General features: G+C 40.3%; 1 protein-coding gene across 5 annotated transcripts in view; it reads left to right on the forward strand.

Annotated features, from left to right (window-relative positions):
- LOC143334054 (syntaxin-binding protein 4) overlaps positions 1-26,997 on the forward strand; it is a 74,929-nt gene that overhangs the window by 11,861 nt on the left and 36,071 nt on the right. For 2 of the 5 annotated variants that reach the window (XM_076752561.1, XM_076752562.1), the window contains exons 1-3: positions 10,779-10,880; positions 18,689-18,762; positions 23,741-23,836. In XM_076752561.1, coding sequence (XP_076608676.1) covers positions 10,795-10,880; positions 18,689-18,762; positions 23,741-23,836 — 256 coding nt within the window. In that variant the 5' untranslated portion in view covers positions 10,779-10,794. Of the gene's footprint in view, positions 1-10,778; positions 10,881-12,384; positions 12,735-18,688; positions 18,763-23,740; positions 23,837-26,997 lie in introns of those variants that run through there. The other 3 variants (XM_076752563.1, XM_076752566.1, XM_076752565.1) reach the window with 2 other exon arrangements.

Genomic DNA, 26,997 nt, shown 5'->3' on the forward strand with positions numbered 1-26,997 from the left:
ACTTGCCAGTGATTTGCTACCTCCCTTCTATAAGCCTCATGCACCTTTGGATATATTTGTTCTAGCGCTGATGCCATAGAGAGCCAAAGTGAAGCTTGCAGGCTGTGTTCCAGAAATAAGTAAACCTCATTCAGAAATTGATATTTGGAGTCATGCTAATTACTAAAATTCCACTTTAGAACACAAACATGAGGATGATACATGTTTTCACTAGCTAATATTGTGGTTTACTTAATATCTCTGTTTTCAGTTGCATTTAACATACACCATTTCACACAAGCCTCCTCATGGGAGGAGGACAGTGGAGTGGCAACAGCTAATTCAGACATGGCTGTAACAACAGCAGGACAGAGATACCTGAAAAGCAGAGACCTTGTTTAGACAGTAGAGATCATAGCGACAGATTCTGCACGACTCTTCTATTATTGGAAGAGTAAAGGCCACACTTTTGAAGAGGTGTTCAGAACCGCAATCCCTTTTAGATTGAGTGTTCTATACCAATGCAATATCTCAAAAGTTCTAAACTGTTAAGGTAGAGCCTTATGGCAAGTTCATGAAACACATGAAACAGCATTAAATGTTTTGGAATGTTTTTTCAGTAGCTATCTTAATTGAGTATATAAAACAGGAAATGTGTACAGTATTTGAAAGTCTCCTTCTGTAAATCCCATGGCCTAGAAAATTAAAGAGTGCAGATGGATCTGGATGAAGGAGAGACCAAGAGTTAAGATGGTGTAGTTTGTGCACAGGCACTCTGCTGAAATGGTAGCTGTAGTTTTCTGTTGTTTAACTTTGTTAAAATCACAGGGTTTAAATATATTTTTAGGTTTGGACACAAAATCACAACTCAAAAATCAAGAAAGGGACAAGAGACCAAGTAGACAGACATAGAAGGTGGTATATACTCAGTAAAAAGGCAGACAGGAGTCAGGACACCAGGCAGACAAAGGCAGAAGTCCGAGTACAGGCAGAAGATTACGCATGCGGGCAACAGGCAGAGGGGTGAAGTGGCTGGAGTAAAGTGAGGATGATAAGACGATCTGACAGGGACCAGGTGGAAATGGGAAATGGCAGAAACAGCAGTTATAGCAGGTCAGGAGGGAGTGGCAGGGTGTGTGTGATGAATGACTTTTTAAATGGTTCAGAGAATCACCTATTGCTCCTCAGTGCATTCTGCATTGTATATCACATGGCCTCAAGTCTTGTCAAGGCTTCTACCATCATGAATCAGAGGTGGAATAATGTTCCTTTCTTGGGATATTTACATCACAGACCTCAAATAGTCCCTTAAGACCCTCACATTGATATTTAATCACATTTACTTGCTCTTTTGATTGATCCAGCTTCTAACTAAATCTTTGTGGTTTGGAGTTTACTTTTACATCTACATTCCCATTCATTCACATAACAGCCGTATTTTTAATGTCAGCTGATCGTTACAGCCATGTCACAGCTGTTAAGTTACTGCTGATGCCAACGCAACTTGCTGTCATTGCCTCACATTAAATGTTTTCCACTGGCAAACCAATGGGAAGCTTTCATAGTGAAGAAGAAAACCACAGTGTATTTGACACTAAATAGAACTGCATTAGTGGTGCTATCCAGGTCTACACAACCAGACATAGATATGTTCTGCAAACCAGCACACTCCAACACTTCCTCACCCTTGTTCCAGACTGGCAAACGTTTTGCTGAGCTGTGAGCAACTCTTTCTCCCACAGCACATCAAAAAAAATAAAGAAGTACATTCAGCACATTTTAATGAGAAACATTAAATATTAACATAGCTGTGTTTGTTAAAGCAACTCCAAAAGGTACCTTAACATACTTGTCCAGCTGAGGTTCTCCTAGGAACCCAGATGTCTGGGTCTTTCTGGACCTGTTGAGATGTCTGCTGTTCACTGAGCCTGCAGCTTCTTTTCCTGTCTATAGAGGGCAGCCTTGTAACTGGAAACACTTGACAGTGATCTCTGTAGTTTTAGTGTGTCCTTTGTAATGCTCTCAGTTACACACACACACAATCACGCACGCATGCACACACACAGCCATGCTCACACAAGAGTTATAAGTTTGCGTACGTGTGTGAGCATGTGTCTCTCTGTGATTGGGTCTGGGCCTGTTTGATTTCTCAGTGTGGATTGGATAATCCCATAATCTGATAACGACCCACTGTGCAGATTTAGTGATTAAAGTTCTGAGGCAAATGGTTGTTGCCATGGCTGCCAAATAGAAGAAGAAAATTATTCTGTGTGTGACAAGCACTTGTGTGTTTCTGTGTGTGTGTCTTGGGGAGGAAGACATATATGCTGTTAATACACAGCAGAGTGCTGTAATGTGCATATGCAATCTGAACGTATATCATTGAAATGTGTTTATTGGTTGAAGAGAGAGACTCGTTGTGGGCATGTTTGATCCTATCAATCATTTAAAGGATAATACAGTGATTTCCTTTCTTTCAGTTCACTGTTCATTCATTTCATCACATGATGAAAATCGTGTAGCAGAGACTTGGAAGGTGCTTAAAATAGGCCAGTCATAGCTGAGTTACCAGTATTTTGGATTGTCAAAGTTATTTATTCTTCATGATAATAGGCTATGCTTGGGAGTAGATTGTTAGTTTGTTCAAGGATACTGCAACATGCCAGCTTTAAGGGCCATTTCATACAGAAAAACAATCAAATTCACAGTGTGCCGTTCATGATACCCATGTTAGCTAAGTGAATCTTCTGAGTTTAAAGTATTAATCAGTAAGAATGTCATTATATGAATCCCCTTTTTACTGACATTTATGGTCAGTATTTCCTCCCATTAGCCGTTCAGTTCATTTGCACTCCGCGTTTGCTTTCCCTGCATGCCATTCAAATGAATGCACAGCGGATTCACAGAGTAGCTGCTCATGGCATGATGCTGCCACCACATATGTCATTTCCAACAGATCTCTGGAGCCTGAATCACTGTTGGCATATTGCTGTAGGCAGTTAATTCAAATGCATTTGGACCATTTTTATCCTTTGTTTTTTCAGGGAAGTTTTGTTGATATCCAAGCTCTCTTTTGCACGAACACTGAGTCCCGACGTCCTGTGCTTGGGCACCTTCTGACTTTACAAAGTAGGCAGCAGAAAAATCTACCAAATAAATGAAACAGATCAAAATGTATTAGGTGATTCACTACATTTTAAAAGCAGTGATGCATCCCCTGGGAGAACCGAGAACACTTCCAGGCTCTGTAAATGTCCTGTTTTGTCTCAGTAAATCTGTAAGGAACATTTAGGGAAAAGACACATATCTCTGAATGACAATTAACAGCCTGCTGAAACCAACAATATTCTGGATTACATGTTTGAAAAAGGAAACAGACTCAGATTTAAAATTACTGTATATTCACATGCTGTGTGTTTTCAGTCAGAATTGTCATTATCATTTCTCACTGGTGTATACATCTATTAAAGCATAATCATATCATATCAATCATAGCAGCCCTTGACAGTATGCAATCAAATAGTTTTTTTTCCACTATACGAATACAATACTAAATATGTCATACATTGCATTCCATACATTATATATACAAACCCACAGAGACTTATCACCATCTCTGCAGAGCTTTTAGCGTCTTTTAGCCCGTTGTTTCATTTTTTTGGCAGCAAACTGCTCTCATCTGCCTCAGCAGCAACAGGCAGTTGTTTCCAGTGAGAAGCTCTGGTGAAACCACTGCATATACCTGCTCAGCACCAAACAGCACAAGGACAAGGTAGAGACTAGCTAGTGAACACAGCTGAGCATTTAGCAGCTAAAGAGCCATATTATTTCTCAGGCAAAGGGAGGACTTGGAAGGATAGTGAATATTGGACAAACACCATTCTGAGTGAATCCTAATGTTGTTGTGCATGCTGTGTGCGACAGTCTCACAGTCGACACACTCACCATAACAGCGGGTGATAAATATGAATGTTATGTTTTTATCTGACCAAAAAGTGACCAAAAAAAAAAAAAAAAGAATTCAATGAATACAGCTTTAAATAATTACTTTTTATTGGATTGTAACACAAAACAAAGGTGACGCTTAATCAACAAGAATGTGATTGAAGAATAATCACTTGTTATGCACATCTGCCTCAAAATTCAAGAATTCAAGAAGAATACAAGTATTTTAAGACCCTGGCAGCCCAAAGCACATTACCAAAAACCAAAATTCTCAACCTCAACAGTGTGTGGATATGTGACAACACCCAGCGGCCTTCAGCTTTTTGGTTCAGGTCTAAAGCACCCTTCAGTTCTTCAAAGCATCTTTGTGAGACGCTTTGAAGGACTGCTAAGCTTCTCTAGGTATTAGATTTTTTAAAATGCAGGATTTCATATGTTATGTAATGCAGCGACTGATCAAAGTAAACACAAGTCACCCAAATCAAATGCTTATTGAAAGAATTTAGGTGGCTTACCCCAAACATTGGATTGCCATTTGAAAAACACACAAACACACCACACCACCGAATATATAATATGAAATATGGATAGCAGACAAAACATGCTGCTGATGAATGTAAGGCTTAAGGTCATGTCCCTCTGAAAAGCTGAAAGATGATCAGCGGAAAAAAAACTGCCTTATATGCAACAGCAAATCTTCCATGATTTTCTCACAGTTTTGCTTTTGTTGCATTGAGGAAACAGAAAGTGTAATAATTCTATTTACATCTATGATGAATACTAATAATGTCATACAAGTGTTCCCCTTATCACAGCTGCAGACAACTGTTCCATCATTTTCTTTGTTTCTTCATTGCAAGCAAGACTTCTGTAAAATCTTTCTGACTTTAAAAGGCCGTAATGTATGTCAGGCAGCGTGTTCCTTGCTACAGAACGGTCACCGCCTGCCAGAGCTGGTAGAGTTACCCTGGAGACTGTCACAGTGACGAGCTTTAAACCTGTGTTAAACTGGGTCAGCGTGTGTTGACCAACCTTCTGTCGACATAGAGCCAGATGTATGAATGATGCATATTCATAAAAACATGCATGTGACACTTACCACACATAAACTGGCATCTCTAAAGGAGAATGCAACGAGACGCTGTGCCCTTCTTGCATACATCAGGGCATGACACACACACACACACATCAGTCTACAGTCATCTGTAAAATGTCAAACAGCTACATTTGTGAACTTAATTTTACATAATCACTTATAGAAGTGATGAATTTGATCGGTCATATTCAGAGCTTTCCTCTGTCTTAATGATCTTTTCATTCTATCCTTTGCTGTGAAGCACTTTGTAATGTCTTTTTCACTAAAACAAAATGAATAATTGATTGTCTTTCTCATGTTTAAAAGGAATGATGGAGATATCACCACTGGTCATAGTTTATAAGTAGACCTACTTAGCCATAACTGTGTGTTATACTCAACATAATGACAGCTTTCCTGTCTCTGTTGGAAAACCTCAGATTAAAACTGTAAAACTGCACTTCCTCTTTTTCTTTCATTTTTTTTTGTCATTGACAGATCTAATGAGTGAGCATTTGGCATCTCAGCATCCATTTGTGGATTCATAGGCTTGTGCTCATGCACATACATCCACAATGATTGAGATTTTTGAAACAGAACTAAGCATATGTATGACTATAAATCTGAAGACAGTATTATATATACTATTTCAGTTTCCGTGCATACACATAGTTTGTTGTTTTCTGCTTCTGTAGAGATTTATGCCAGTGGCCTCTGGGTTTTGAATGATGTCTTTAGGCTTGACTTGACAAAATGATAAAAGACGTCCAACTCAACTTTGACTTTAACACTAATGACTTATGACTTTGCTTGGTCTTTGAGACTTTTGGCCTGGAATGACTTGATATCCTCCCCAAAAATGATATAAGAACTTGATGAAAAATGACACAGATGAAAAATAGCCTTTTGCCTAACACCGGCACATGTACAGCATTGTCTACATTATCCCCTTTAAATTAACCAATGCATAAATGAAAAGTGTGCAACAAATCAAGTCCTTAGTTTCCTGATAGTGGATACTGATTCATGGATACTAAACATTGAGTGTAAAGACACAACAGCAACATCTTTTGGCACAGAAATGACAAATGATTGAGTTAGTTGAGCTGTAGTGATTTACAGCAAGTCAACAGCATGTCAGGCTCTCTGTGTGTCAATGAGCTGCTGTGCGAGTGATGGTCTTCTATCATTCATTCTGTCCTGCTGCTGTTATTTCACAGAAGGATTGGCATGTTAGTGTGGAAGTATTACAATATGATGAAATTTTGTTGGAAAATCTGTCATTACACACACACACACACACACACACACACACACACACACACACACATGCAAAACCAGTCCATCATGTTAAATTACTTTGCACCCTTGATGTGTGTGGGCAGTAATCACTAGTGGTGCTGCACAAAACCTGAGGATATGGAATTCAACCAAATATGCTGAACGGACATGATTCATTCATGATTCATTCGTTATTCTCAAACTTCCATCCCATATTCTCAAGTGGCCATCCGGTTCTGCTAATAATTTTCTTGCTGGGGTACATGTAGGGACATTTTTGTCATGTACAGTACGTGGCCAGCATTACCAAATGAGATGACAGCAGTGACAACTAGTTGGCCACCATAGAAGTCATGTGTCAGCCAGGCTTACATCTGTGCTCCCAAAGCCTGTGTCTGGAGTCAGGACAAGACGGCTGGGTTAGGTAAGAGGCTGGACAGCCTCCAGCTTCTTCCAATCTTAACAACTGGGTAAACATCAGAAACCTTGGCTGCAGAGGGTGTGTAGGTTGCAGATTGGTGTGTAGATGGAAACAGTGCTAAAATAAGTTCAGTGGCACTATTGTGATTGTAAGTAATGGTTCATCTCACTGGAGAACATAGAGATCTTAGAGACAGAGATCCATGTAGGTTTTATCTAAAACACAAGTTATAGACTCATACAAATGTCATCCCTCTCAGTCTTCCCTTATGACCCACCAGCAGTGTGTAGTGGTGTCTTTATCTGCAGAGACCCCATCCTCTGTATTTTCTTATCCTCTTCTTCTTTTGTGGTCAGGACGTTTCTCAGCTGCAGTCTTTGGACAGTTGTTGTGTAGACCCCAGCCAATAAGAGCACAGAGGTGAGGTCAGGACTTTGTACAATGGCAGCGACCAGGTGCCAGACCATAAACAGCATGCAACCTAGAGGAAGCTACAAAAGTGGCTGACAGTGGCAAACAAATGCAAATCTAGTGAGGTGAAAGACCACACTTCATCCGGAAAAGAGTGGATCTGTGGCTTTCATCAGCTTGAAGGAGAGCATGTGGATGAGGATGGGTCTGTGTTATGTTGGACAAGAGGTGCTAGCATTTAGCTTAGCTAGCTTGCTAAAATATTGGCTTTTCCTTTGCAACAAATATACCATTCCTACAATAATAGCTTGCAGTGTTCGTGCCGGCAGTGATGCTGTTGAGCCAGAGAGGAGGGGACAATTTTGAATGCTGTCTTTACAGACAGTAATCAACGATTCCTGTATAGTACACCTTAAAAAAGGAGTTAAAAATCATGCTGAAAAGCAGTGTGGAAGTGATTTACTGAACCAGATTCAACAACTGACTGAAGAAAACAATCACATGAGTCCATGTCATGATTCTGCAGCATGACACTGGGATTTGAAAGTGAGGCGTGTCCCACCCTGGTCTGTCCTACCACCCCTACCACTGTCCTAAAATCAGCACCAGGTAACCACTTGCTTTAATATATCAGCGCAACAAGGATTAAGTTAACTAGTTCCTACATTAACTGACTCCTGTTAGGCAGTCAGAATCAGATACCTGGTTGAAACACTGTGAACATCCCTGCATTATATCAGTGAAAACACTAAAGGCTGTGATTCTGAGAGATGCTACTGACAAGAGATACAACTGGAAGACGAGGGTGATTATGAAAATGGATGCAGAGATGGTATAAATATAGTTAGATTTAGGGGAAAATATTTACATAAGATGACAGTGGGAGAGACGGATAAAAAAAAATGGGAGAATCCCAGAAAAAACAGGAGGTTTGACAGGTCTTCATATGTGTATATCCTCTATTTTCCCAATAGCAAACCATGTTTAAAATGTATTGGTTATTGTATTAGTTAATACATTTAAACCAGCTTCTTCTTCTTTTTAATGAAAGAAGTAAAGATCTGGAAATAAGGACCTCAAACTGCGTGTCCGTCTTTGTTCATCATGGTGTGTCCTTTCATTGATGAGATGGAGGATGACGGGGCTTTGTTGTGCAGGGTCTTCAGAGAGGGGATTGCATTTATTTGTAGATTACTAAGGGAACACATTGTCAATAGCGCATGCCGCAACAAAGCAGTCAGTCCCACAGACTGTGTGCACTGCACTTCGCTTTTTTGCCGATAGCACATTTCTGTGCACAGTTAAGAGATGCAGAGAATATTGACAAAGCATTGATTTCCTGCTCCGTATGACTGGTGTTCCTGTCTTTAAACAGACCACTCGATGTGATCATCACCTTTTCTGGCCACAGAGGAATTCTTACCATTAAAGAGGTCTTTAATGGAATCACAGCTAACATAAGGCATTAATTGTAGGAAATATTTTTGAGTGTTAGTGTTGGAGGTGATAATTGAAATTTCCCCTCGCGGGACAAATAAAGGAATATTGATTGATTGAACCCCTTTTACTTAACTTTTGTACCTTTTCTAAACCTTATCGGGGCTCTGGACTGCACCCATGTGCGTATAAAGCGTCTGTTTGATCCGCACGAGACAGACTTAGTCAATAGTAAATCAGAATCTGAATCAGCTTTATTGGCAAAGTATGTGTGGACATACAAGGATTTTGACTCTGGTTTAAACATTGCATTCAATCAGTGTACTAGCTGGGGAAAAAACATACAGCTCAATGAGTATGGAGTATGGAGGGACGGTCCCACTGAGATAATGCTCTTGACGGCCACTACTGTAGAATAGATTGCGCTATACAATAAGCTGGGGACCTGGGTTCTGTTCCAACCATTCAGTAGATTTGACAGTGATTTAAACATCTTTTCACAGACTAGGCCTAATTCCACAGTTTTCTTCAGTTTGAAATGTAGTTACCCACATCCCTCTTTTTAAATGACGTTTTCTTATGCAGATTTTATTCCAACCTGGCATGCTCCATTTTCCTTTCTTTCAGATGAGTGTGGCACTTCCACTTGCATCTCTCTCCAGTTGTTGGATTTCCAGTTCCAGTTTTCTCATCCTAAGTTTTTTTGTATTTGGATGATGATACATCCAGTGCATCCAGTGTCTGAGGAGGTAGTGCTTGTTCATCGTCTACATTTTCTGCATTCCATAGCAACAGAAAGTTTCATTATTGTTTGGAGTGGCCTTGGCCTTGTGTTGTATTCATTCGTTAATATTCACTTTTATCAACTGTGGTCCCAGTCTGAGATGGTCCTAGAAGGTCTCAGGGTCCTGCAGTCAGTAACTGTAGGAAAAGAACACATTATGAGCACTTCACCACACAAGTGGCTTAGTGTATCATTTTTTCATTGCTTACCTCTGGCATCATTGAACATATAGACATCCTTCTCATCCTCCTCCCTTGTAGGTAGCCCTTCACCCTAAAACAATAAATCGAACTCTGTGGACCGCTTAACATTGACAGTAAAACAGTGCTTTAAACTTTCTCATACTCCCAGGGACCTGCACGTTGTCTGGTGGCTCCAACAGACACAGAATTTGCCATCACTATGAAACAAAACATGTTAGAATGAAGGCTTTGGTCAAGAATATGCAAATAGATATAACAGCATTTCCTGTAGTCACTCCTTGTATCAGGTGGCAGGAATTCAGATGCTGTTCCCCCAGTGTTTAATAAATATTTTTTTGGAGTCTTGTAGTACTTTGTGTTTGTCAGTTTTGTGTTTTTCACGCATATTTTTTCAGTCAGCTAAATTACAAACACACATACACATAACGAAAATTGTTCAGAAGGCACCCGTCTGCCATCATAGTTGACTGGCCCACTGGAGTGACCTGGAGAAGAAACACCACATTTGAAGGTGTCTTACCCTCTGAACAGTTGACCTTAACTACGTCCATCTCCGCATCTTCAACATCTGAAGTCCAGTGGATTGATTTGTTCTGTCTTTAAAGTTGCGCTAATCAGTAATTCATAATAACAACGGATCAAATGACTGTGTTCTCATAGTGATGAACACCCAGAGAATTCTCACCAGCTCTGTGGAGCTTTTTAGCCTCTTTTAGCTCATTGTTTTGGTTTCCAGCTAACAAATTAATTGTTCTATGGCCAGAAACACGATGAATGCTAACATCACATCATTTTCACCTGATCATTAAAAACTGTCGGCTTCACAGGGTGATTTTAATGTTGATTTTAAATGTTGTTCTGCTGCCCCCAAGTGGCTATAAAAAGACAGAAAATCTTCAGTTAATGCAGCTTTAAAGGCGTGACTTGAATATGGTGCCACACACAGGTGTCACTTAAACAGCTGTAAGTTCCTGTAACCAAAGCAAACAAGTAAGAATATAGTGTCAAATATGAACTAGTAGGCTCTAATGTGTGTGTATAGTTTTGAAATGTTAGAAATGTTGTGTAATGCGTGCTGGCTCTGTGCAGTAATTGAGTAGCCCTATTATAAAGGCCTATATTTAGCACATTGTTGTGCCATATGGATTTGTGTGTATTATCCCTTTGCCATAAGCTTATCATCTCCTCATCAATTGGCACCCTTCATGCAGTGTGTGCGTGGCGGCTGCAGTGCATCATGACGGAATAAGCAGAGCCAATGTTAACAACAAGAATCAGATATCCAGGCCTTTCCACTAAAACAGACATGTTCCAAAGGTTCAGAGTGCCTCTAGGTTTTGCAAGGTATGTTTTCAACTGTTTCACAGTCCGATAAACCATCAGATATTTCTTGTGCCTGCATGCCAGGGATTATGAGGTGAAGCTGAGGTGATGTGGTATTCTAGGAACTTTTCACATATATTTAGCTTTGGTAGTACAAATGTTGGTAACTCGTGTTTGTACCAAATGAATCTTTAGTCTGCATGGACCCACACATGCATCCAGAGGAGATGTATGTGTGCTCAGGCTGATATTGTTTTTGCATTAAAGTTGCCAGTACGTGCTATTTCATATGAATATTCAATCATTTTAAAAATTCTTTTTTTTCAGTGCTTTTTACTTTTACTAAAACATTTTGCTGACTTTATTGTATTAGATTGATGAATAAGAATATGTGTGTGTTTATCTTGTCAGGGCTGCTAATGTTTGACTTCATCTTGGGGTGACTTTTGTTCCCAATCTGCACCAATCAGAGAGTAATGTTAGAAGCTATATTCATAGAATCTGGGATTATGGTATGTAACCAGTGTTACTTGGTTTGGCTGTTGCTGTAGCAGAAAGGCTTTGACCTTTCCGTGCTCACCTGTTCATCTCTGTTGCTGTTACAGTGTTTTGGTGTGAGAATTGTTTGGGCAGTGGGAGACTGAAGGTGAAAGTGTGTGTCACAGCAGAAGTATGGAAGCTGGCAACACCGTTTTACTGGAAAAACTTTTTGACCATCATGCACAGTAACACTAAATTCTTCTGAATCCCAGCCTGATTAAATTCCTGACATTTTAGTCACACTTTTCTACCTTAACAGACAAAGCACTTTACAACTTCCATCTTAATCCACAGATTTGAAGGAACCACCACGAATCAAGAGAGGAACATAATTGCAAGACTGAGCCAAATTTAGCTTAATAAAACCATCTTCATCACCTACCACTGTGGTAGTTCTTCAGTTATTTTTTATTTCATACGGGAACAACTTGCTCATGTAGTTCTGAAAAATGATCAGTAGATTGATTGACAATGACACTTAATCGTTAGTTGCAGCCTGGACAAGCAGCAATAAAACACAGATGCTCTGAAGCTTGAATGAAAAATGACAATGCTAAGTAATGGATGTCCACTGAGGATTAAACTGTTGTTTCTAAATGGAGAGCCGGGTATTTATGCATTAATGTGTTTGAAGGCATCCAAGCCCCTCCTGCTCTGTTACAATCTTCTTTGGCGGCACAGTTGTTAGTGCACTGGGTGGCAGAGGAAATATTTGATTATATTTAAACATTTTATATATTCTATAATGTCATCTATATCCAGAATTGTGTGTTATTTTTTTTAATAAGCTCTAGATGGTAAGTGTTCCAAAGGAATTCCAACAATGTCACCTAGATAAATCTTTCCAAATTGGTGAAATATTCCTCATACTTACTGTAACTGGTGAAAACAGGACTAGTCTAATAATCAATAATCAATAGCAGTAATTTCCGGGAATAGTCAGGCTTTGCTGAGACTATCTCTTCCCGTTCAACTTCCTGTTTCTAGCAACAAATAAAGCCTCGCTGAGGTGGAACAGGCAGAGGAAGATGACAGAAAATGTGACAAACCTCTCCAGATTCATCCCCAGCCTCCCTGCTGTCTGTGGCCCTTTTCACTTTTTGGCGACTTTGGTTATGTAAGAGATTAAATCAGTGGGTGAAGGTGGAGATGTTTGGAGCGGACAGTCTGCTGAACTGGAATTAGAGGCAGCCTGTGTAGACGCTCCAGCATGTGGCTGAAGGCTGAGGGCTGAAGGCTGGGGAAGCTCCGTCCGTTCGTCCTACCTGAGAAGCGGCTCCATGTCAACATGCCAACCTTTTCAGTCATGTATAAAGGAGCAGTGATCATCAGCAGGTAAGGCGGAGAAACGGGGTGTGTGTGTGTGTGGAACGTGTGTGTGATCGGGACCCCGCTGGACGCTGCTGCCTGCTTACTCTTGACAGGTGTTGAGTGGATGTTGTAGCGGCGGTGTTTACTGCTTCTATTCAGAACAAGTGAAATGTAAAGGTTTGTGTATGTAAGGAAAAAACAGCGTCTAATGAAAGGATGTGTCGGTAAAGCCGTAAACGTGGTGCTGCTGTAAGGGTCTTTGCGGTGGTCCGCGGAGTGTGCATGCGCTCCTGTGGATGTTGACAGGGACACGCAGGTAGACGACCCGGGCTCAAGCTTTTCCGCGTGTCTGTGAGCGTGTTTTGTTCCTGCTGTTATTTTGGGGATCATCCACAGAACAGTACAGACCTGTCTCCATCTGTCGTCTGTCTTCGCTCGTGCGCCGCGCGCGCACAGTCGCGGTTGTGTTTGGGAGGCTGCGTTTGACAGTGTTCTTTGAAAAAGTTCGTCTAACGGTGCACAGGTGAAGGAGTGTCAGGTGGAAGAAAACGGATGGACTCCGTATGAATCCACATGAGACGTCAGGGCAACAGCAAGCTCCCCGCGCACCCCCACATTCACTGATCTGTTGACCAAAAACAACATAAGCTGAGGACTTCTTGGCTCGTCGCCTTTCTTCTCTTCTCTCCTCCTGTTGTGGCTTAAACGTGTTTAATCAAGCTGCATTATTCAAGTTTGAGGGTTCATCTGTAAAACTGTGTTAAAATGTCTGTCAACACCAAATATTTGTCTGACATTGTGGTCAGGATTTGTAATTATCAGAGCAACAACTAATGATTCTTTTCATCATTGATTAACCTGCTGTTGATTTTTTCGATGAGTCCTTTGGTCTGCAGGTCTAAAACAGTAGATATTAGACCAACAATCCAATGCTTAATAGCAGGGAGAAGTACAGCCAATGCTCACCTTTGAGATGCTCGAACATTCAAATGTTAATGTCAAATGTCAAAAATAATTAATGATGAGCCAGAGTCACCAGAGTCACCACAGCATTCAGTCATTTAAAGTGTACTGTTTGTGTGCCAGAAATGTCCTGTTGTAGTTTTGGAGGCATTTGGAATCTTGAGCCCATGACAATATTCTCGGCCCTCATGTCACAGTAAGTGGTGGCCAGGTATTATGTGATGATAGCCCATCATCATCACAACTTGTAGCTGGAACTTGAAGGAAATTCAGAGTGTTAGCCAGCCAGAACAACAACTTTTAAAAAGGAATTAAGGAGGAAATCTTGGCTCATCTTTGTGTTTACAACTCGAGTGCCAAATGATCCTGATTAAATGGAATGACTATAGTGGATGATCTCCTTAGACAGGACTAGAACCACAGGATGAGGGCATAAAGCCTCTCATTTGGCTAAAGCAAATATATTTTTTTTTGTAGTTCATAATAGTGTAGTACATTTTTTCGCTTTGTTACAAAAGTTCCGACAATCAAACAGTGAGACTCATGTTCAGTGCAATAGAAGATGGCTCAGTGCATTTTGCTACCTGCTTTGTATAAAATAGTAAAATACATAACAAAGTAAATAAAAAAATGAGCTACTTGGAAATTTAGACTGTGGTGCTGTAGATCAGTGTGAGGATGAGGATCGCTTGATTGTTTTCATCTTGTGCTCTGCCTCACAAGAATGCACATTCATGTCAACAGATGTGATGTATACAGTCCGTTTCTACTGGCTGGCAGTAGTTGTGCGGTTGATGGTGGTGTTAATGACCTATTTAAGGCAATTCTGCTGCTGGCTGTGGTTTCATTTGAAGTTCAGTTAGCCTCATTGTTTCCTTGACAGCAGTGGGAGTGTCAGGTTGCCACTGATGAACTCCCTGCAGATGAAATATTAATAATGGTCCTAGTTGTTCAGGTGGCAACCAGACAGGGAACTCTAAGTTGCACGACTGAGGAGATATCGGTCCATATTTCCAAAATATGACCACGATAATCTCTTAAATTTACCAACTAAGTGTTGCTCATAATGTTGACAGATTAACAACAGACCTCAATGTGCACTGGTTTATCTTGTTAATCTCCAGTGTTTTACACCACCTTTTGTAGTGGTGTTCAGTGTGAGCAAATGGGTGTTCTTAAATTGCTGCTGGAGCTGGTGTTGAATGGATTAGAAGAGGGAAAATTGGGCAAAACCAGAGTGGGCAGTTCTTGTGCTGCACTGTTGTGTAATACTACAATAATTTCTGCCAACCTCATCTCCAAGAGATTACCCACAGCACACTGTGTGCGGGCTGACCAAGACACTTACTTTTAATGACTGAACTTTGTTGTTTTATTCCAATTTAGCTGTGGCTCATTCCCTGAGGCTTAGTTTATACACCAGTGTCCAGAAAAATAAAGCAGAAATGACTTTTGCAATTCATCGTATCAGACTATGTATCAATATTAAGTTCACATCTAAACGTCTTAAAATGTGCAAATCTGTAAACTATCCCTAAAATGAACTTTTTAATTAGAATGGTGTCCCTATCAGCAGGGTGACATTGTTTGTCAGTGCCTGCCAAACTTGTTACAAACTAGCCTTAGAAAATAAGATTCCTAGAGTTTTTAGTTCTGTTTTCTGAAGGTAAATTTGCACTGGTTAATATTCTAAATGAACTCTGGATCAAATGTCTAAGTGTTATGTTAAAAGTGTCACTCATAGTGACAAGCTGACAGAGTCTCTGTGGTCCATTTAGCTCTGCACAGCTCTTTTCCTATTGTAGCTAATTTTTTGTTTTCCATCATGCACCCATCTCTCACCATCATCATCATCCCCACCATCCATCAGCTGTTTTCAGAGAAGAAGCTCTGATAAACCCTCTGTGCACTACCTGCACAGCATCAAACAACACATAGACAAAGTGAGTGACTAGCTGGTGAACAGTAGAGCGTTTAGCAGCTAAAGAGGTAGATGTAGACAGACACAAACACTTCCAGTGAGCGAGAATGTTGGCAACTCAAGGTTTAGCAGCTAGAAGTACTTTGTTAATGTTAGGGAAAGACTTTAGCTGTGGTTAAAAGAAACCAACACTGACTGTCGGTAGGAGACATGATATGAATCACACTGTCCTCCTCCTCCTGGAGTATCTGGAGATCGGGTCTCTTAGGACCTACAGCTCAGGTCAATATGGACATTTTTGTCACCTATGTTTGTCCTCTGAGCTCCCTCTTTTCAACGACTCCTCGTACCTGAATCACAAAATAGGTTATTTGTCAATTTTGATTATCTAGTAACTTTAGTTTAAAGGGGAACTGTGATGTTCCACATCTAAGTGTGTTTCCAGGTGTTGGGCAGTACTACTGTGAAAAAGTAGGCCAAAGCCTTCAGTGTCTCCAGAAGGAGCTGTGTCAAGTCAGATAAATGTCCTCATGTGATGTCACTTGAGTCAGCGTCAGTTGGGGCTGAAGAATGAAAACAATCTGAGGGTGTGGAGTTAGAAAGAAATGAGCTTACCAGACCTAAATCTCTGACTTAACTGTCAGGTGTCAAGTTGCATTATGGACAATGTAGACAACATGTTTTCACAAGGAGGAAGAAAACATATGCTACATCAATTCTTTTAAACTGTCCATTGTGAGTCTGACAATGTTATAGGAGTTCAATGCTTAATCTGTGGAGTACTGTTGTAAGACATGATTTACACTGAAGGCAGTTTAAACTACTTAGCACTGTTTAGGGCAAGATTACTGGTCCCTCGCCTGTTGCTCAACGCACTTTGTATGCCCACCCATCCATGCTGGTAATACATGCAAACATTTAATACTATATGAACAAATGAACAAGGTTGTCTTATTTTGCTTCTTTTTAAACAGAGGACAGCATCTTCATTAGCTTTTTGCAGAGAATTAGATTTTAGCTCTCCAGGTTATTGTTTTGTAACAAGGTTCTGTTATCTTAAATTGTAGCTGCTGGTCTTTTCATCTTTTCTCTCTCTGGGGTAAATGCAGACATAGCAGTAGTAGTGTTCTTGCTGTTGTACATTCGTTACAGTATAGTATGTATATGCAAGGCAGTGTTATATACCAGCTTTGTTTATATACATCAATATTATTATTATAGCCAGTATGCTCACAGACAAGATGAAGTCATATTCAGACATTGTGTACTGTCATAATCAAACTATTAGCTCGATATAGGAAATAGCAGTTTGAACACCATGTATATTAATACAACTTTTTGCACTGCTGATTTGCACCATGCATCAATGAATATGAGTAAACCACCAAAGTCAATATTATTAATTTCTGAAATATTGCGCCCAAATGTAACATATCACACAATACAAGGTCATGTACAGATATTATAGTCGATGTGTGTGAAACATGACTCATTGAAAATATTTCGCATACGTTCTATTTTACTAAGAGGTAAATGCTAGCTCAATGCTCGCACAGACAAACTCCATATGATCCAGATTCTTTCAAGAATAAAAAAATAAAAAAAGGCTGCTCTATGCTCTATCTCTGGATTCTGTTCAGTCAGTGAAAGATTTGAACACGAGCATATTCAGATGTGCTAAATGAACGTATGTAGAGGTGACATCTGTCAAAAAGAAGTCATTGCATCTGCTGCTCCCTCACAGTTTTAAAGATAGATGTCTCATTCTTGGATGGATTGGTGTCTGAGGCAGTAGCAGCAGACACACACCAACACAACCTGTTCAACTCAGCTACAAACGGAATATTTTTTCCGGCAAGGTTTCTGCGTTTGGATGCTATAAAAATGTTAAAAAGGTACATGGAGGAGTCACATACTTTGAATATTTCTTGTCTTGCATCCGGAGGTGTCTACTTGCACCTCTCAGGAATTGGTGGCAGTGTCAGTAAAACAGTAGTCTCACCAGAAAGATTTACTGTATTTGTACACAAATTACAGGGACTGTTTCACATTTTATTGCACACTAGCATGCCAGAAAGAGTCATGAGAGCTGAAACTGCTGTCACTCAGCTGCAGTATGCTGGTTTCACATGTTGGACTGGTCTGAGTTGCACAAGTCTGATAACAGCTGTGCCCCAGTTTCATCTCACATGCTAATGGTATCCACTGTATCCTATACGCTAATCTTTGTAGTCTACTGCTTGCAATTAGTCTACAAAAAAATGAATGCACTAAACTGGTTTATAGCAACTGGAAATGATTCAGTACTTGATACAATAGTTTTTTCTTTGTTTTCTGAGTTCTTCCTGCAGCTGTCTGTCCTACATCTGTAATTACTTTTCATTTTTGGCACCTGTATGCATTTCCTCTGTTTCATTTAGGGAAAATAGCTTCCATTAACACCCAGAAATCAGGTTTTGTTAATGTGCGCACTGACTGTTTTGTGTTTACTTTTGCAGTGCAAACACACTGCAGATTCAAAACGTAGTCAGAATTCAGAATGTAGCCTTGATTTGGTAGACAGCCTTTGTTTTGCTCTTGAACTAGTCCAACATACAGTAGATGAGGCAGCTGAACAAACATAAAACACAAAACCAGACAAAAGAGCCAAATCTGGCTTTTTGGGAAAACACAGGTTTGTGGAACTTCACAGGCTCCTGCGTTACAAATTACAAATGAAAATAATATGACTAACATCAGCTTATTATATTCTTTGTTCATATAACGGTCACTTGTATTTATCAGTGCATGGCAGACACTGTTGATTAAAAATGAATGTCTGCAGCGCTTGTCAAGGTGCACTCTTTGTTTTTGTCTGGTCTGTGAGCGTGATCTGTCAAGTGTCTCCAGTGTGAAGCGCTCTGAGAGGCTGTTTGTTCTTCACAAAGTCAGACTCCACTCAAACACTCCTTCACATTGAGTAGTCATAGTCTGACCGTGTGCCTTTGCAAGTGAAGGGTTTATCTCTCAAAGTTTGTGAGGTACTTATGTTCCCCTCTCTCCTGTCACCCTCTCCCTCTTTTCTTCATCCTCCTCACCCCTCTTTCTCTAACAGGACACTAATGGGTCCATACGGAGTAGACCGAGCTGTTCATTCCATGGAGTTTACAGACTGTGAGAATGGACTGGGTAAGTTTGGATACATACTTCTGTCCTGGCATGTCTTCTCAAAGCAAACACGCACTAATGTCCACTCACCTCTCTCACTGTTTGTGATACACAATTTCTTTCAAAAAGGTTTACTGAAACACTGGACCATTAGAAAGAACAGTCAGCAAGACGTGTTGGTGTTCATCTACACACTCATCAGATGTACAATGTCACATGAACACAAATGTACATTCACTAACACACATCTTAAACCATGGAAATCCATGAATCATCCACAAACAGCTAAAACTCTTGATTTTAGCACAAAAACTGAAGATGTGATGTGATAATGTACTCCTGTCGGTCCGCATGTCATCCTCACACTAAAAATATTCTGGAATGGTTTCAGATAGGAGTAGTCATACTGTATGTGTGCACCAACAAATCTAATAAACAACTTAGATACAGGTCTTAAAATCTACTTTAAAAAGCTGGACATGTCAAGTCAGACAATGTGACAGGATCTAGAGGAATGAGGTCATAAGCGCATGATTAGAGTTGCAGCTTTTGATAAGGTGCAGCAAGTATTTCAGTAAACACAGAAGGGGATGAAGACGTGCTTTTTGTTAACATGTTCATTGCTGGAATTTTAAAAGCTTTGAAGCATTGTTAATATATTGGCCACCTGGGGGCAGCAGAACAAGATGTTAACAAAGCTGTTATATCGAACACTTAGCAAGCAGTTTGCCTATTTACACCTTTAGCAGACACAGAGAAACATAGCATTTGTAATGTTTATGTCCACCTGATGAATGTAGGTTCAATAGAGTCACTATTGGACCTACATTCATGTCCTCTTATCTCTGGTTTGGTCACCACCAACTCTGACAAACATATCTGACTCTTGAGCTCCCGAAGGCTTCAGGATGTTCACCGGCTTGTCTTTGCCTGTGTCTGTGTGTTCTTTGGGGCTGAGCAGGTTGTGTAGAGGTATCAGAGGTTTTTTCTCTGAAAACAGCTGCCTGCTGCTGCTGGAAAGTAGGTTGATGTGAGCACTGAGGACAAGAAACTTGTCTGCAATAAATGCAAAAAAAATGAGCTGAAAGAGGCTAAAAGATCTTTTTTACTATTATTATTTGCTGGCATTGCAGCTCTGACAGTTAATTTTGTTTGTTTTTAAGTTTGTTAAAGCACTTGTTAGGGATGAGGGGTGTGGCATCTCATGAAAAAATGAATCCACACCTCTAGTCTAGTATTTTAAATCAATAATTGAAATTAATTTCAAGTCCAAACCACATGCTCAGTTTAATTAAAAACATAATATTTGCAGCCGTACTCCATCAGCCTCCACTCTCTTGCAACGGAGCCTGATTTTGAATAGTTGAAATAATTTAAATCCTACTTTTAAAGGGCTTTTCTATGCAGAGTAGGTTTCCTCGTGTGTTTGCCTGGGAGGGGAAGTAGGTCATGTGGCAAAGCCCTAACCCACTTAACTCAGCTTGGTTAAGAATGCAGGGAGCTGCTGTTGTTTTTATCCTTACCTCACTTCCACACCAGCATGCTGGTGGAGCTTGTGCCTACGCAAGGACAAACAGCCCATATGCATGAATACAATTACAGTCAAACTGTACTGCTTTATATACATAGAAGCACATTTATAGTCAGAAATATTTAAACTATTGTAAAAGTATCCATGATGTTACAAAGTGTAACTCATCGGTTGTACGTTAGCTGAATTATTTCAGGGATGTGCCATTTTTTTGCCCCTAATTCAACTCCTTTAAATATATATTTATGTTAATCCCTACGTAATGCTGCTGCACATGTTGCACTTCTCCTACACACTCATTTTACAGAATTTACATTCCAATAAGCATTTGAAATATGTTTGACAGCGGAACAGCTCCACATTAAGAAAATATACCCCATCACAGCTTTCTTTTCTCGCTTTCCCTTTAAGATGTATCGTGTCATAACATCAAATTGCTCTCGATGGTTAGAGCAGTGCCTTGCATGGAGCTCACTGTCATCGGGGTGATTGTGAGGCACACTGTAAAGCGCTTTGGGTGAAAGCAATGTATAAGTGCAGTCTGTTTACCATGAAAAGAGGCATGTCAGTGTCAGTGAGGATCTGTGGTGGCTGGAAGGTTTGGACAGGATTGAAACATTTTATTTTCACCACTTTCCTCCAGCTCTGAGTCATTTTGAGGCAGAGGCAAAACTTGCAAGTATTCTACAGAATACAGTATTTGTACTGCATACACTTGCTGAGATATAAATGTCACTGATGTCAATAGAATTGGCATTAAAACTTAAGCATGACAGTTATCAAGAAAAGACAAAACACCAATCAACAAACAATTAAACATGACTAACATGAAAATGATGATTAGAAGGAGAAATTCATCCCACAACACAAGGGTTTTTAAAAACACATTGATCTGCATCAACTGCATGAACTCCTGAATATAGTGTACTAAAACAGCAAAATAGCCATGAAAGGCAAAGCATGTGGGGAAAGAGGTGGAGGAAAGGCTGAAGGTGTGTGTGTGGGGGTGTGTGTGTGGAGCCACACTACTAAAAGCAGCACACAGGTGAGAGGCAAAGCAGCTTATAGTCATCCAACTTGATCACGTGCCAGTGTACATACTGTTCTAATACATAAAGCTTAAAGACCCCCTCACTGTACATCTGAAGCCTCCATAGCTGCAGACGGAGTGTCTGTTGAGCACACTGTAGCAAACGCTCGTGCTGTCCTCCGCTGAGCACAGCACATGCTAATCTCTGCGTTAATGCAGCTGAAAGCTGCAGCACCTCAGCGTGTGGACGGGGCACAGTGTTCATAGTGAACATCATGTCCGTCACAGTCCATGTTGTCTGATTGGACTTTAAAGAAGCATTTTTTCCATCCTCTCGTGTCCGCAGACAGCACTCTGTCATTCAATGATCATGTTCGTTCTTATCCCCATGTGATCTGCAGTATTAGAAACCATTTTTAGAAGCAACTGTGTGTTTTCATCACATTGAATTTTATGATCTTTACAAGATCTTAAAGTGTTTAATCCTTGGGAAGCAAACATGCCCTTGATGCATCATGAACAGAAAATAACGATTTAGAAAACAAAATGTGACGCTGAACAGGAGGAATAGAGACATGTCTTTTGTATTTGCTCCAGCTGCTTATGCATAAGAATGATGTTTTTCTTATCTGATGATAGGCGGGGGGAGGAGAGTGCTTTGAGGCTGAACAAAAGAACAAGAGACTATTTTCCTCAGAGAAGCGTATGAAGGGAGAGAGGACTGAGTCAGGGAACTTTAAAACCCCATTCTTCCAACAGGCGGTAATTAACATTCACCACTTCGCTCCAGACCCAATTAGTGGCACCATTTTGTCTCTGTGGTAACAGGCCAACAGCAGCCTTAAGCTGAAGCAGCCCTGATCTAATGTTTAGATGAAGGAGACTTCACCAGCAGGGCTTCAGTCACTTTAGTGCAGTCGCTTCAAGTACAGTGATGGAACACGTGGGGCGGGGGGATCTGAAGTACTGTCAGAAATATAGAGGCAATCTGATTAAAGTGTGTTGTGTTCAGTGCGAGCAGGAACCAACCGTTGCCAGTTCCTGCCACTCATTTACTCTCAGCTAAATAGCACAGTGGCCACTGTAGCCACAGGAACGTATTTTAGTACGAGGTGCGACATTCTCAATCGACTGACTGCAGCTGCATGAGTGGGTTAAAAACTGGCAATTCAGTCCATTTTCCTTCATGCTGTTAAACATATCTAAATGCTCCACCAACTGTCTGGAGGGCTGGGTTTTTTTACGTGACACAAAGGGCCAGCAGGAATAGATTCTGATTTAAAGTTCAGATAGCACCACAGCTTTTTATTTAAATAATGAATGCTTCTATTCCCCACAGTGGCTGTGGTTACATTCTTTCATTTGCTCTGTGACACACAGCAGCAGTGTGCTACACACACACAAGCTGGAGGTGCTCAGTGGAATTCTCAGTTCAGTTCAGTTCAGGACTTGTTGTCACTGATTTGTTTAGTTTGCTCACTTTTTAAATGATTGCATCACTGTTTAACTGCACTTCAGTATGTACCTCAGAAAAAGAATGCATCGCTGTTACACCCCATCTGTTTAGTCGTGGTGTACTGTACATCTTATGAAGATACTCCAGTACAATCGCTGTGTTCACATCCTGTCGTTCACTGTGACAGAGAGCGATGATCATGCCTAATGTTGTCTACACCATCAACAAACTCCAAGAGCATCAGAAACTTTCACATCAACCACAAAGCCAATGCATGATGCCACTGTACCCCTTAAAGCACAGCTACAAATCCACATTAACAGTGTCCTGTAAGCATTATTACAAACTGACCAATGAAGCTAAAAATAAGTGTTGGATCAGGGAATGGATCCCTCAGTGAAAGTCTGATGCCAGTAATGCCCCTTGAAATCAAAGAATGACTGGAGAGCTGACTTATGTGACCCTCCCATTCCTCATCTGTCAGCAATATACCAATAAAAAGGCATCTGCTGACAAATGACCTTCCCCTCACTCCCCTGAGATCACAACATTTAGAATCCCATCTGTACCCAGTTATTATTATTCATTTATGTGCTGCAATTAGCATTTAGTCCATTTGGAGTTTACCCGATTTTCACTGTGGAACCTGGAAGGGTGATATGAATGAATCGAACTGAGCTCTCAGTTAATGTTACATGGTCTGTGGAATCTAAAGATTTCATTCTGTACTTGGTGGTTTTAGTGATGTAATACAAAACTCTATGGTGTGGTATTAGTGAGAAGGCACCTGGGTAGTAAGTTGAGCATTATATTATACCTTTTGTGAGGTCAGGAGCATGGAATATGAAAATCTTGAACACTTACTGTAAATTCAAATGTTGTCTTAAACATTGTTAAATCATTGGTCTGTATGATTGATTGCTGAACCACTGAAGGAAAAGAAAACTGAAAACCTTGAAAAAAATTAATCTTCTCCCAACAGGAATTAAAGTGATTGGTGGTGTGAAGGAGTTAACTGGAGAGGAGTTTGGAGTCTACGTCAAACGGATTTTACCAGGTGGCCTTGCTTCAAGTGATGGTAAGGACTGTATCCTCCCAGGGCCCTTGATGTCCTAGGCTTTCTTCTGTTACTTCAATTCAATTATCCAGACAAGTCAGAGGAGCAGAAATTACACAGAGGCATTATGCAGTGAAAATCCAAAAAGTAACACAAGAGAGACAAGAGAGACAATCCACAAAAGGAACGACATGGGAACAAACGGTGTGGATCATTAGCTCAGGCTGCTGTGTCCTGTATCACCTCCTGTCTACTCCCTCTGATCCTCAACTCAAGCTTCTGGTTAAAGTTTGGTTTGATACTTGACTCTGGTTCACCTTTTTTAAATTTTGAATTTGATCTAGGTTCAGAGTGAAAACTAAACTGAAGTTTAAAGAGATGTTTAAATTTAGTCTTTCTTAAATTTTGGCTAGGTAAAACGTTTGCCAACATAATTTAAAGTACAGAATGATTTAAGAATGAATCCTTGTTGGTGCAGCCTATGTCACTTTGATTATCTTTACACCATCATCACCATCTTTTTACCTAAAGGCATTGCAGACATCAGACAAAAAAACAAAACAGCAATGTTGTGTTGTTTGCATATTTAAAAATCTGATTTGGCTGAGAGTTCTGGCTTTCGTTTGTGTACAAAATGTAGAAACCGGGTGATAAGACGCAGCTTTGCAGTGCTCCTGTGCTAATTGTTCTGATATGTATAGAGAGATCACAAATAACCGTTATTGAACAAACTGATCAAGTGATGTGCAGAAGCCATCATGCTGCAGGGAAAGTAGATGATGTGTGATTTTCTCTCTCCCACTGTTAGAAAGTCAGACAGCAGACTGTTGAAAACATGGCCGCAGTGTGTGTGATATCAGCCAGATGATTTTGATGCCAGGATTTGGGTTCATTGTCAGTTACTGGAACCAGAAAATACAGATTTACAACGTGACAATGGACTGTTATGTTTTGTCATGGTTCATTGGTCTGCACATACATTCAGAATAGAACTTCTGCACCGTACATGTGATTGTCCTCATCCCATCCAGCAAAGGGAGTGAATATGTTGTTGAGGTCTCCTGTCCCTGTGTGAACTCACTGAGGATTTTACTTGTACTAATTTGCAAATCAGATGAAGTGTGATTCATGAATGGATTCTTGTAGGAGACATTTTTGGGAGTCTATGCAGGTTTCCTGAATCGGACATCAGACACCTGATGTGCATTGTCCTTGACCTGAAAGCCACAGAGCCTCTGTCTCCTCTTTTTCTTCTTCTGGTTCTTTGTATTTCTGCCTCATACTGTTGTGGGGCAGATGGTGAAGAAGGTGTCATCGGAAATGAAAACTTACCATGCTGTAACTGAACAGGGGCTTTAATGGTTAGTGGTGACTATCATTCACTCCTTATGACTTGAAGATATTTTTGGGTGCCACTGGAAAACTTTGGTGGTCACTGTTGAGTTGGAATATATATAAAAGATAACTATATAAGACATCTGCAGTTACTGTCTCTGGCTACATTTTTTGGTGAAATTTCTTAACATAAAGTCCTACTTAATAACTATCACTGGCTGCTTCAATTATATCCAGTCCTGGTGCCAGAGGAAGTAACTGTGTGTGCATTTGGTTTTTATGGGCAGGTCCTGACAATAAAAGTTTCTTTTTTTGACATTTTAATGCAACCATGCTATGGCAAAGTACACTAAAATCATGTATGTCACCCCACTATTAAACCTTAATTCATACACAAACAGCCAGAGGTCTGAGTCAGTAATTAGTGCTAAACAAAGTCACTGAAACAGACATAGTTTGTTATAGACAGTTGCATCAGCACCATGGACAGCACTACACTTCAACCAGGCAGGACTACGACAGCATGCAGCTCAGGGAACGTTTTATTTTACTCTCTCACATATCTATTACTCAATATTGGCGAACATACATTACTCACAAAAAGTTAATGATAATAGTAAGACTAATATGACTAATATGACTACACTTCGGTGGCTCGGGCTGGTCCTAACAAAGCTGCAGCTGGCGTTTCCCAGATGAATGGAATCTCCTCAGTAAACTGTCTTTCCACTCTTTCTTGGTCAGGTCTGTCTCAAAAGAAAGTCAAATTAAATGAGCTTTCCAGGGGTGTGACATGCTTCATTGGTGCTCAATGAACAGCTTTTAACTGCAAACGTTAAATTTGATGATGCATGAGCCCTAAGCTGTCTCCAGGGGAAACAGTACGCAGCATCACCTTTCACATAGAACTCAAGCCAGGCCTTGTTTTGGTACCATGCACTTGCAAAAGTGTGTTTCTTCCCTAAGAAGAGCTGAACTGGAAAACTATCCAGGAGTACCTGAGATGATCTAGAATTACACTGCTTAATTCTCCAAGACACACAACTGCCATCTGGTTCTGCGGTAGCTGCTGGTGGCAAAAACGGCAGTGGTGGAGGAGAGAGGAGAGGAGATGGCAGGACAGATGGCACGGTGGTACCTGCACTTGTCCCTGCTGTGATTGCTAGCTTGATGTTAATGTCAATGCTAGTTCCCGCTTGTGGTTCCAGATTCTTGTAGCGTGGCTGGAGCTGCTGAGTGACCATCCTCATTAGGTGAGGTGTTCTTGTTGCTCAACCACTTTTTTATGTCCATTTCCACACAGAAATACTATTGCTAACATTTAAACAAAGTTACATTTATGCTGGCTGAAGATGCTACGAGCACATTAGCTGTGGAACGTGATAAAGCCAAATTCAACAAGTTAACCAACAAAACAGTAAAGCAATTTAAAGATGGCAAAGCTTGCTGTTTTGAAGATATCAATCATTATTTTTATTAAATTAAAACATTTACCACAGTAATGGCGGTCTTGCATTCATGTCATTTTCTTGTCATGGCAGAATGTGACATTGATGACATAACTGGCACAGATAATGATAATAACAATAATAATGCTGATTTCTCCTCGGAGGGCTTAATTCCTGTGTGGGAGGGCCCGAGCTTTTAGGGGCCGCTCATAGTGCCAGGTCTGATTATATCACAGACTTGAAGCTGCTGTGAAACATTTAATGAAATGAAAGTTTTTAACCTTGTTAACGTGTCCATAAATAGTAAATATGAATGAATGATTAGTAAATATCCTGCTGTTCCACCTGAGAATGTCTTGAGTGATATAATAATGACTAGAACTGAAGTGAGTGTTAGAC

Source organism: Chaetodon auriga, chromosome 16 (assembly GCF_051107435.1).
Source record: "Chaetodon auriga isolate fChaAug3 chromosome 16, fChaAug3.hap1, whole genome shotgun sequence".
Lineage (NCBI taxonomy): Eukaryota > Metazoa > Chordata > Actinopteri > Chaetodontiformes > Chaetodontidae > Chaetodon > Chaetodon auriga.